The following is a 12,975-nucleotide window of genomic DNA, read 5'->3' on the forward strand; positions in this document are numbered from 1 at the left end:
ACTCCCAAGGAGGCGCTAAGATTGTGAGGAGGAACCTTGTCACTTCAGGACAGCTGGGGAGGGGGCTGACTACATATAACCTGGCCTGCCTGTGGGCTAAGTAGGTTAGAGCCTGAGGGGCCACATGGAGGCTGTAGCGCCCCTCCAGAGTCCGGTCCCCAGCCCCCAGCTTCTCACCACGCACCAGCACATCCGTCCTCCCCCTGACACGTTTGCCTTCCCTCCACTCGCAGATTGTTCATAGGAGGGCTGGAGACAAAGAAGAAAACTGGGGTTGACGTAGCCCCTGATGAGATGATTCTCTGGTCTCTGGGCAGCAACTTGATAGGAACGCTGGCAGCTCCGGTGCCAGGCTTTGCCTGCCAGCTGTTGGAGGGATGCTGGGCTGAGGAAGGGCCAGGCAGTGTGGAGTTAAGATAGGCTCACACCCTTGGGGATCTTTCAGGCTGGTTGGAGTTTCAGGAGAAGGTAGCCAAGCACCAGGCAGAATGTGAGGTTTGCAGCGAGTGCTCTAGACAGGCATGTCATTGCTCCACCTTGGGCCTCAGTCATCTAGGCTGTGAAATGGGGCTGAAGCTGCCCTCACCTCACAGGGCTGTTGGGGAATACTGAGAACAGGGCTTGGAAAGTGATGACGTGCAGAGTCTGGGGAATGCCTGTCACAGCTTCCTTCTCTTCCCTGCAGGGCCACCCATTCATCGTTCAGTTCAACGATGGAAATGCCACCGTGGTGTCCATGTGGGTGTGCAGGGCACTGGAGGAGAGGCGGAGCCAGCAGGGCCCCCCCTGAGGTTGCAGTGTGATGCTGAAAGCCCAGGACTGGTCACCAAGGGGAAAACGTGCCTATCGTGCCCTTCGTTTGCTGTCCACGCCAGAAGAGCTTTGCTGGACTCACCTTCAACTCTGCTGGCAGATGACCTTGCCTAGGAAGCCCTCAAGGGTGGCCAACCCCTGCAGGGCAAGCCCTCGCCCCCCCCGGGTCTGGAGGCCTGACTGGCAGGGAGGGTAGAGGGGTTGGGGCATCGAGAAGAGAGGCCCCTACGCCCTTGCTGCTCTTCCTTTTTCCTGACGTTCTCCTTTGTAAAGGGTCAGGCCCCATCAGTATCGCTGATGGGAATAAAAGTATTACTGCTTTGTGACTGCCCACCGCCAGGAGGGTTGTGCTGTGTAGAGGGTCCGTTGCCCACCCAGGGCTGGGAGCGGCGCAGGGATATGTGTGGCAGCGCCAGCCCCCCAGGAGCGCTTCCTGCAGTTCCGTGACAAGGCCCACAGCCCAGCCCATTTGACAGGTGAAAAACTGAGGCGTGGAGGTCCCTGAACCGAGTCCCACGGCGAAGAGTGGCCAAGCCAGCACTAGAGCTAAGAGCTCAGGACCCACGTCACGTGCCCCTTGCTGGGCTGGAGTTTGTCCCCACACTTACAGGCCAGGCAGTCCCGGCAGCAGCTCCAGCTCCAACACAGGGATCTGATCTGGGGCCGTGGGTGAGGAAGGAGACCCAGAGCTGGGAAGAAGCCTGGGGTGGTTCTGAGAGGCCCTCCTTCCCTCCCACCCCACACCCTGCCACCAGCTCCTCTCTACAGCAAGCTGGCCCTCACTGCCCTTGACGTCACGCCCAGGGAACCTCACTCACCTCGGGCCATTCACAGCCATCCTGTTAGGTAATCCTCTCCGTCACCGCCAGGTAAGTGTGTTACCCCCGTCTTACAGGTGAGGAGCCGAGGCTCAGAGAGGCTCGGGTTGCACTTGGAGGTCTAAGTGACGTCCTGACACATCCAAAAGCAAACTCCTACGCCACGCACACCTCCAGAACCTCCTCCACCACTTTCCCGTCTCCATCCTCCTGGTGCCCACTCCAACATACTGGGGCTTGGCCTTGCCTCCTTTCTTTCTCTTTCACACTGCACATACAGCCTACCTGGAAGTCCTGCTGTCTTTGCCTTCAAACTGCATTGATCCCACCACTTCCCATCCTCATCCAAGGCACCACCGCTGGACCACTGCAACAGACTCCTACCAGGCACCTGCCCCTGCCGTCTGTTCTCCACACAGCCACTAGAGCGAGCCAGGTAGCACAAGGCAGATCCTGGCCCTCCCCGCTTGGAACCTCCAGGGGCTCCAGCTCACTCAGAAAACAAGACAAAGACCCAGCAATGGCCTGTGTGACCCTATATAGTCTGCCCCCATTATCTCTGACCTCAACTCCCATCACCCCCAACTCTCACTCTACTCCAGCCACCTGACCACCTTACTGACCCTTGAACATCCAGGGACACTCCCCCACTCAGGGCCACAGCAGAGACACCTAGCTGACCCCCAAAGGTTCATGCTCCCTCCATAGTGTAGGGCTGTGGGGAAGCTGCTACCCGGCCCCAGGCCAGCTCTCCCAACCCCCTTGCATTTAACAGGGCCTTGTGGCTAGTTCTCATCAATTGAAGCAGATGGTAGGTTGCTTCCTGGCCAAGAAGCTTAAAATGCAGATGTGCCTTCTGTGTTACATGTTTCTCCATCCTCCTGCTAAGTGGAAAAATGACTATAGTGGGAGGTGCGGGAGGCTGAAGTCCGAAAGGAAGGAGCCTGAATCCTTGAATCACCAGTTGGAAGAACACGCTGCCCCCAGGAACCCGTGCACTGGACTGTTAAATGAGCTTGAACTAAACTATTTTGCGTTTATGTTACTGGCAGCTAGTAGTATGCCATCTAACATAGGCCTTCATACCAGGCGCAGGACGTTCTTTCTCCAAGTAGCCACATGACTCACTTCTGTCCATTCAGGACTTCGTTCATACGGCATCTCAGTGAGTCCTGACCTGACCGCTCTATTTAAAATCACAACCTGCCCACACCTGCCCTCTGGGACTCGTGTTCCCCTTGCCTGCACCACTGTCCTCCATTGCATTTGTTACAAACCACTAATTGTACTCATTTATTTTATCTTCCATCTCCTCCCTTCCCCTCCTCCCCATTAGAAGGTACGCTGCACAAGGGCAGAGATTCTGGTCAGTTCTCTTCACGTGGCATCCACCTCTCCAGTACCAAGAACAGAGCCTGGCCTCGTAGGTGCCCAGTAAATGTGGCCTGAGTGGAAACTGGCTGCACTGTGATTCCCAGCACTGCTCAGCCCTTTGCCCATGAAGGGCTCAGCCTATGTGAGGCATCCTTTTGTTTCCTGGGGCAGAGTTGTCATGTTCTTGGTAACACTTTTCAAGGTGGTACAGGCCTCCAACTGCCCCTGGGCCTGGGGCAGAGCACCTGCCGCATCCCTGGGGCTGGGAGGTCACAGGATTAGATGAGGCCCGGGCCATCGAGGCTGCTGCTCCCCAGGTCAGTGCTCAGGGCAGGGAGAGCTTCATGGAACATGTGTTGTGGACTTTTTGAGGAGGAGACGCTCCCCAGAGGGGCCTCCCCAGCCTGGAACATGAACCAGCCACCACCCAGACGTGAAGTTCATTCTTGATTTGAGAAGATTCACCCAGCCAGCCCGCTATCCCCAAGTCCCAAACCAGGGGAGGGAGGGAAAATGATCAGGCATCCCATGCAAGCACTATGCTGAGGGCTTACTTTATCTACCTGTTTAATCTCTGCAGGAATCACATGAGGTAGGAGGTATTATTAATCTGCCCGTTTTACAGATGGAGAAACCAAAGCACAGAGAGGCTAAGAGACTTGCCCAAGGACACCCAGCAAGTAAGTAGCAAAGTACCGTTTGGAACTCAGAGCCGTTCTCTTAACCCTGGCTCCAGAAGTCAGTTCCACAAGCACTACATATGTAACACGTGAGCGCGCACACACATACCCTGTCCTCAGGAACTCTGGTGTGCAAAGATACTATATCCGTACCTTTGGAGTGGGGCCCAGGGGTCTGCTCTGTGGCCACCCCCAGGACACAGGCAGAGCGTCCTCCACTGGCACTGAGAAACACTGCTCTTGAGGGCTCATCAAGGCCCTGGACCTGGAGGCCAGCTTCCAGGATGGCCTCGGACAAAGTATGTCTCCACCTGAGCCTCAGTTTCCCTTTGGTAAATGCAGGAGTTGATCCCACTGAGTCCTGGAGTTCCTCCCAGCCCTGATGTTCCAGAACAGGGGTTCTCACCTTTTGGGGCCATGGACCTCCACAGGTGTCCCACAGAAGTGACAGACCCTCACTCCAGAATAATGTGCACCCACACGCTCGCACACAGTTTTGTCCACAACTTAGGGTTCGTGGAGCCCTGGAACCACTCACTCGTGGACTCCACGTCTGGAGCCCCAGCTTTGGGGCGGCCCTCAAGGTCTAAGTTTCCCTTGGGTTCAGTCTTGGGAAGATGGGGAGCTGGGCGACCCCGAGGGCTCCTCCTGCAAAGAGCCCTCTGGCTGACAGGCAGGGCCCTCTTTGGCCTATTTAGGCTGAGTCATCCCCCCAGTCACCCTTGACAGCCCCAAGGCCAAGCTGCCCTTGCCCTGAGGGGTCATGGAGGACTGAGACCTGGAACACGGAGGGACAGGAATGGGCTCTCCCCTCTGCCCAGAGTGACACCTCACCCACCGTCACCCTGCCCGTGTAGCCAACCTCCACTCCTCCCTTGAGGCCCCTCTCAAACAGCACCTCCTCTTGGAAGCTTCTCTGGTACAGATGTGAGCCCCCTGAGGGTCTGACTCATCACCCCAGGACCTGACCAGGGCGGCACATGGCAGGTGCTCTGAGTGTGGGAGGGCTGGAGGGCTGGAAGGGTCAGGCCCGCAGGCCTCTCCCCAGGGCTTGTCACTATCCTGTTCTGGTTTCTCACTCCAACCCTCAGAGACACCCATTTGCCTTCTAACCAGGACATCCAGGAGACCAGACCCCCACGGGATGCAGCCTCAGGCCTCAGACCCTCAAGCCTGGAGGGGGGTGTTTCTGGGACAGGTCAGTTCTCGTGGAGCCCGCAGTTCACACTGGGAGGTGGGTGCCACCCGAGCCTGGAGGCAAGGAGTCCCCTCAGCACTCAGCCCGCTGGACCTTCCTTGTCCTGCCCTTGGTTTTCCCTTCTGGGAAGTATGGGTTACAGGACCCCAGGGCTTTGGAGATGCTGCAAGAAGGCAATGGGGACAGGGTGGGACCCTTGTTCCCCACATGTGTTCAGACAAAGGCCTTGTGACCCAAAGCAGTGTGACCCAGAGCTGAGCCCAGCCCATTTGGGGGTTGTCAGGCCAGTGCAAGATGGGCTGGGTGCTGTAACCCAGCTGAGGAAGCCATGGGTGCCCTGCCTGCAGGCCAAGAACCTGGGGCCTTGCACTTGAGCTGAACAGACGTGAATCTTTGGGGGGAAGGCATATGCTTCCAGATCTCTTGCACACTCAGTGCTGAAGGCCAGAATATAACCTCAAAGTGAGGCCCTGGGATGGTACCAGCCACGCAGGCAGGCAGCTCCGCAGACCCCCTCTGTCACACAGGTTGGTTAGACGGGGACAGACAGCTGCCTTCACGTGGGCTGGGGGAACCCAGAGAGGGTCATGATGCTGCCTCCAAGATGTCGTCCATCCCCACTGACTGCTGCCCAGATTCCCCACTGGAGCTTCGTCCTGTAGCTAAGTGTGGGCCCTATTAGGATGGGAGCCTGTGTTCACAGAGTACAGGGAGGGTGGGGAGAGAGGCAGTGCCAGGCAAGCCTGCAGAAGAGCATGAAACAACAGAAGCAGGAGGGCAAGAAGGGAGCCAGTGCCAACAGCCCACAGCAGCCCAGGTGGCCAGCGGGGTCCTCACTCCACACTTGAGGCCAGGTGGGCTCCCAAGGCTGTACTGGGTCCAGGTCCCAACCTCCTCATTGAGGGGCTGGGGTGCTTTCCCTTCAAGCAGCCAGAAATGGCTCAATCCCACCACAGGTGGGAGGCTGAGGCCAGGATCAGTTGTGAGGGGCTTGTGGAGAAGGCCAACAGCTGTGGTGATATGGGACAAGGGCGGGGAGCCCAGGCAGGTGGAAGCAGAAATGGCCCAGGACGCAGCCCCCAAGCCTGGTCCTCGTGGGCGCCGGCTGCTAGTGCGGGGGAGGGGAAGCAGGAGGGAGGCGGGAGGAGGCCACCAGCCCTCGGTGGCAGAGCTGGGTTTTGATGGCACTTCCTGGCTTTGTCATGACTCCCTTACGGCTGGCAGAAACCGTGTCCTGATCCACCCGAGGCGCCCGTAACCTGAGAGACCGGCAGGTGGGTGCGGCTGGCAACGGGAGGGACCCTGCAGGAGGCAGCCAGGTGGAGTCCCAGAGACAGCCTGGGCTGGCACACTTTATAATCCAAGATGGATTATAAAGTGGGGCGGGGGGAGCCACAGAGCCCAGGCCTCGTAATGACACATTTTCTGCTGAACAACTGCAAATATTCGCCGTAACTTTGGACAGAGTCTGAAAAAGACTTTGTTTCCTCCCTTGGCGGTATCATTTGTCTTGTTTTGAAGCCACGAGATTGCAGGGAGGAACTTACAGACTAAAGTTTGTCTTAATTGCTGTGGTGTCACCACCTCTCTGGCAGATAACAACGCAATGAACAAGTCGATGGGGCTGAGCCCTCCAGGTCCTTCTTCTAAAGTGAGACAAATTTCCCTCCTTTGAGCCCAACAGTCCATCGGCAGCTCTGTCATTTATTTATCTCCGTAACGGTTTGCATTAACTTGCAAGGGATAAAAAGTCTCTCCTGCCCTCAGACTTAGTTAAAAGCATCCAGTCAGGCTGTATTGCTGGTTCTTCCCCAAATTTGCCTTTTATCTTTCCTCCATTTGGGGAGGTGGGTAGTAGGGAGAGCAATGGGGTGCACACTGAGAAAAGCAGTGAGGGTGGCAGGATGAGAAAAGAGCATGGAGGGTCCCCGGAGTTCCAGTGTCCAGATCACTTTAATTCTGAGAAAGAGGAGAAATAGTGCTGTCTTGCAGTTATCGGCTGGGCACAGCACACTGCCTTCACACTTGCCTTGGTGGTTCCTCCCAGCACCCCTGCAAAGGCAGGGGCATGGTTGCCCCACCTCTGTCTCCCACTCTATGTTCCCATCACAGGGGGTGATGCTCTACTCCTTGAATGAGCTGAGCCCTTTCTGCCTGTGAGCCATTGCACAGGCTGTTCCCTCAGCCCCGGACACCTTTCCCCACCACCCTTTTTCTCCTGCCCAACTCCTACCCATCTTCCAAGGCTCAGCTGAAATGCTCTGGGAAGGCCTTTTCTGACACCCACCCACCCTGGATCCCCGTCACTGCGCGACCTCACTGTCTTGTCCTCATTGCTTTTCTTGCACTGTCTGTCTGCCTTGTTCCAGTGAGAGCCCCAAGAAGGCAGGAGCTGGGGCACTGCCTGGCATTCAGGAGATGCTTAAGAGATAGTGATTAAATAAGTGGAGGGGAGGCTGGCAGGGCTGGTAGGGCTTCAGAGAACTTAGTGACCCGGCCTCCACCATGCCCCCATCTAGGAACAAGACCCTAGTTAACACTGCACAGCTGTGGAGTGTGGGTGCTCTTCAATCTCCTCTCTATTGTTCTGCATTTTCCTAATATAATGCAACAAACGTATTATTTTTATAATACAAATAATTTGTTTTAAAGGTATTTTAAATCTCTTGGTCAGAAGGGCAGTGGGAGGGGCAGCATTCAATGTGAGTTCTTCTGACACCCAAATGGAACCCTTCTCCTCCTCCCCCCACCCTCCACGGCCTCCTGGACCCCTTTTTGACAATCCTGTGTGGGAGGCAGCAGAATGTAGTGATGAAAGGCATGGGCTTGGAGTCACACAGACCTGGGCCCAAGTCCTGGCTCCTCCACTGACTCGCTGTGTGACCCTGGGCAGGATGCCTAACCTCTCTGGAAAGGCCTGTTTCCTTATTGGTAAAATGAGGTAACAAGAGTGCCCACCTAATGGGTTGTTGGTGTCATTATTGAATTATTCTCCATGCTGACCATGACATGCACAAAACACTTCCAAAGGGCTGGTTTCCTCCCCCCTCCTGCAGGCACCCCTGCCCCACATATACACACACCCACACAGCCACTCCTCCATCCCTGTGACTCCCCACTTTTTCATCTGCCCCCTGCCCTTCAGGTCTGGAGAAGGACAAATGATGAGGATAACAAGACACCACCGCCAGCGAAGGCCACTGCACATTTGGCATGAGGGCCTGGCATGGGTATTCTGGCCTCTAATGGCAGTGCCTGTGGGTGGCCACAATGCTCCCCACCAGTGTGTTCCTCAGCCCACACCCAGGCCTGCCTTGGCTTCCCCAGGAGGTTTGTGCAGCTCAGGGCAATAGCTCCAGGCTCAGCCCTGGCCATACCCAGTCAGGGCAAAGCTCTGGATTCCAGGCAGTAGCTCAGGAGGCTGAGGGTGTGGACAGAAGTGCCCCCACCTGGATGCACACATGCTCTCGTCCACATGCTGTATTCATCAAGTTCCCGCATACACGCCAGCCTCCCAGGGCCTCTTTTTTGAGAGACAAGTGTAGTAGGCAGAATATGACAGCCCCCCAAAGATGTTCACATCCTGACACCCAGAATCTGTGAATATATACATATATTACAGGGCAAAGGGGAATTAAGATTCCTATTCACCTGACTTTAAAGATTATCCTGGGACTTCCCTGGTGGTGCAGCGGTTAAGATCTGCCTGCCGATGCAGGGCACACGGGTCTGATCCCTGGTCCGGGAAGATCCCACATGCCGCGGAGCAACTTAGCCCTTGTGCCACAACTACTGAGCCTGCGCTCTAGAGCCCACGTGCCACAACTACTGAGCCCGCGTGCCTAGAGCCCGTGCTCCACAACAAGAGAAGCCACTACAATGAGAAGCCCTCGCACCACAATGAAGAGTAGCCCCCGCTCACCGCAACTAGAGAAAGCCTGCACACAGCAAGGAAGACCCAACACAGCCAAAAATTAATTAATAACAAAAATAATTAAGTTAAAAAAGATTTTCCTGGATTATCCAGGTCAGCCCAGTGTAATTATAAGGGTCCTTTATTTATTTATTTTGGGGTACACGGGCCTCTCACTGTTGTGGCCTCTCCCGTTGCAGAGCACAGGCTCCGGACGCACAGGCTCAGCGGCCATGGCTCACGGGCCCCGCCGCTCCGCGGCGTGTGGGATCCTCTCGGACCGGGACACGAACCCGTGTCCCCTGCATTGGCAGGCGGACTCTCAACCACTGCACCACCAGGGAAGCCCTATAAGGGACCTTTAAAGTGGAAGAAGGATGGGGCTCCCCTGGTGGTCCAGTGGTTGAGACTCTATGCTTCCACTGCAGGGGGCGTGGGTTCGATCCCTGATGGGGGAAGTTCTACCTGCTGTGAGATGCAGCAAAAAATGAAGAGGGAAGCACAGGCAGAGAGATTTGAAGATGCTACACTGCTGGCTTTGAAGAAGGACCCAGGAGCCAAGGAATGCAGGTGGCCTCTAGAAGTTGGAAAGGGTAAGGAAATGGATTCTCCCTAGAGCCTCCCGAAGGAATGCAGCCCCGCTAATGCCTTGATTTTAGCCCAGTGAAACCCATTTCTAACTTCTGACCTCCAGAATTATAAAATAATATCAATACATTTGTGTTGTTTTAAAACACTGTGGTGGGCTTCCCTGGTGGCACAGTGGTTGAGAGTTCACCTGCCAATGCAGGGGACACGTGTTCGTGCCCCGGCCCGGGAAGATCCCACATGCTGCGGAGCGGCTCCTCTTCATTTTCCAGCCCAGGCTGTCCCAAATGCCTTTGGAATAATACACTGTTCTGTGAACACAGCCCTTTACAGTTTACAAAGCCCATATTCCAGGCCCCCATCCTCAGCTGCCCTCCCCACTCACCAGCCTTTGCCCGCTCTCCTTCTCTCTCCCTCCCTCCCCCCGCCTCTCCTAGCACCATGCACCAGCACCACCAACTCCCATTCTCCAGGAGTCAGTTTCCCTCCTCCAGTTCCACTCCCCTACCCATTTCCCTCCCCAACAGGGCTCAGAACTCAGCCTCCTTGAGCCCTGGAGGCTGACCCTTACAGGGCCTCAGTCATCCCAGTACCAAGGACTAGGGACTCCTCCCAGGGCCCAGTAGAGACTCTGAAGACACTGTTTATTCATCAGATCCTTCCTCAGCACCTCCTGTGTTCCAGGAGCTGGGGACACAGTAGGGATCAGGCAAACTAGTCCCTGCACTCTGGAGCCTCAGTTTCCTCAACTGCAAAATGGGGATAATAATATCTACTTTGCAGGATTATTGTGAAGATTAGAAATGCATTTATGATAAACGTCTAACACAGTATAACAGAAAATAAGTAGTAGCTATTATTATTATAAGTATTAGTCTTTAGGTGTGATTCATTCATTTCCTTGTAGCCTCTGATGTGTGGGGAGGTACAACTAAAAAAAATAAAAATAAAATAATAAAGCAGGGTAAAGGGATAGAGAGGGACAGGATTAGGGCTGGGGTGGAGCAGTGGTATTGGGAGGAGGGTCACTTTCCTATTTCCATTAATACCAGCTAAGAAAACTGGAGCTCCCACTGTGTGCCAGGCTCTGTACTGGGGCCCCTCATCTCATTTAGTTCTGCCAACATTCCTGTGATGCCAGCATGCCCATTTCATGATTGAGGAAGCTGAAGTTCAGAGAGGTGAAGCAATTCACCCAAAGCCACACAGCCAGGAAGTAGTAGCCATAAGATTTAAACCCAGATCTGTCTGAGGTGAAGGCTGTTTCCTCAGCAACAGCTGTCTCCCTGTAAGATGCAGACTATGTTCTTTCAGAACTCTCGCTCCACTAAGAGACATGGAACACTCCACTGTCACTTCGTCCCAGACCGTGTAGTAATAAAGGCACATGCCACATACATCAGAAGGCAGAGGAAGAAGAGAATTCTCAGTGGGGGAAGAGGGAACACCTCAACAATATTTGCGGAGGAATGACTGGTTCCTGATTCCTGAGCAGTGAGCTTCCATTTACATATGCAGAGGGAGGAGGCTGGCTGGGCCCCCCCTCTCTGGGGAGGCCCCATCTCTCCTGGAGAAAGGAAGATAGTCGTTTCTCCAGACCAGAAAAGCCAGCGGGGTGCCAAGACAGTTTAATGGGGAGAGGATAATATTTTCAACAAATGGCGCTCTGGCAACTGCGTATCTGTATGCAAAAGAATACATTTGAATCCCTACCTCTATCAGACACAAAAAATACTGTAAATGGAACAGAGACCTCAATGTAGGAGTTAAAACTATAAAGGTCTTAGAAGAAAACATAGGAGTAAATCTTATGACCTTAGGTTTAGCAAAATCTCAGTTTTGACAGCACAAGCAGCAAAAAAATAAAAGATACATTGGACATCATCAAAATTTAAAACAAAAGACAGCATTAGAAAGTGAAAAGACAACTCACAGGGCAGGAGAAGATATTTGCAAATTACATATCTGATAAGGGACTTGTATCTAGAATATATAAAGAACTCTTTCAAGTTAATAATAAAAATACAAACAATCCAGTTGAAAAAGTGGGCAAAGGATCTGAATAAACATTTCTCGAAAGATGTACAAATGGCTAATAAGCACATGAAAAAGATGCTCAAAATCATTACTCAGCAGAGAAATACAAGCCCAAACCACAGTGAGATACCATTTCACACCCACTAGGATGGTATAATAAAAAAAAATAATCATAAAAAGTGCTGTCAAAGATGTGGAGAAATCAGAGCCCTCATACATTACTGGTAAGAATATAAAATGGTGCAGTGCTTTGGAAAACCAGTCTGGCAATTCCTTAGAAAAAGATAAACATAGAGCTACCATGTGACCTGACAATTCTACACCTAGTATGTACCCAAGAGAAATGAAAACATACAGTCACATAAAAATTTGTACATTAATGTTCATTGCAACTTTATTCCAAATAGCCAAAAAGTAGACACAACCCAAATATTCATCAGTGGATGAAAAACCAAAATGTGGATATCCATACAATGGAATATTATTTGTCAATAAAAAGGAACGAAGTACTGATAGATGCTACTGCATGGATGAACCTTAAAAACATGCTCAGTGATGGGCTTCCCTGGTGGCGCAGTGGTTGAGAGTCCGCCTGCCAATGCAGGGGACACGGGTTTGTGCCCCGGTCTGGGAAGATCCCACATGCCGCGGAGCGGCTGGGCCCGTGAGCCATGGCCGCTGAGCCTGCGCATCCGGAGCCTGTGCTCCGCAACGGGAGAGGCCACAACAGTGAGAAGCCCACGTACAGCTTAAAAAAATGCTCAGTGAAAGAAGCCAGACACAAAAGACCACATATTGTACGTTTCCAATTATATGAGCAGTCCAGAATAGGCAAAGAGAAAGTAGTTTAATGGTTGCCAGGCTCTGGGGGAGGGTGGGAAGATGGGGTGATATCTAATGGGTATGGGTTTCTCTTTGGGGTGATGAAAATATTCTAAAATTGATAGTGGTGATGGTGTACAATTCTTTGAATACATGAAAAACCACTGAATTGTACACTTTAAATATGTGAATTACATCGCAAAAAAGCTCAACCTGTCCCAGCAAGCAGACTGAACTCCACCAACGTTCAGGCAGCTGTCCAGAATGATCTGAGGCTGTTAGGGAAGGGGAACTCCCAGATACTGAGTACCTACTCTGTGCCGTCTGCTTGTGCAAGGCTGGGACTATGGGGAGAATTTTCAGGAGCCTGAGAGTGAATCCCTGCTTAAATTGTGCACCCGAGGCACTCAATCTAGTCCCAGACCTGGCTATGTGCCATACACCCAGCACCTTATTTAATCCTTATGACATCCTTGTGGGACCCAGGATATCCTGTAAGACCAGGAACTATTTTACAGATGCAAGTTTGGAGACTCAAACAGAGCAGAACTGGGATTTGAACCCAAGCCTTGCTGAGTCCAGAGTCTGTTCTCTTTCCAGCCCCTCTGCCCACCATGCTGTGTGGAGGAGGCCCTGGGAAGGAAGCCCTTGCTACCAGGGAGCGCTCAGCAAGCCTGCCAGCTGCTCCCTACCTGCCTGCCAGAGCCCATTCCCCGCCTCCTGTGAGAACCA

General features: G+C 53.3%; 1 protein-coding gene across 3 annotated transcripts in view; it reads left to right on the forward strand.

Moving 5' to 3' along the window:
* Nucleotides 1–1,144, forward strand: part of MAP2K5 (mitogen-activated protein kinase kinase 5) — a 264,811-nt gene extending 263,667 nt beyond the window's left edge. For all 3 annotated transcript variants that reach the window (XM_082649583.1, XM_082649584.1, XM_082649582.1), the window contains one exon: nt 686–1,144. In XM_082649583.1, the coding sequence (XP_082505709.1) occupies nt 686–790 (105 nt within the window). In that variant the 3' untranslated portion in view covers nt 791–1,144. The remainder of the gene's footprint in view (nt 1–685) is intronic.
* Nucleotides 1,145–12,975: the final 11,831 nt, after the last annotated feature.

Source organism: Grampus griseus (genome assembly GCF_964374135.1).
Source record: "Grampus griseus genome assembly, chromosome: 2".
Classification (NCBI taxonomy): Eukaryota; Metazoa; Chordata; class Mammalia; order Artiodactyla; family Delphinidae; genus Grampus; species Grampus griseus.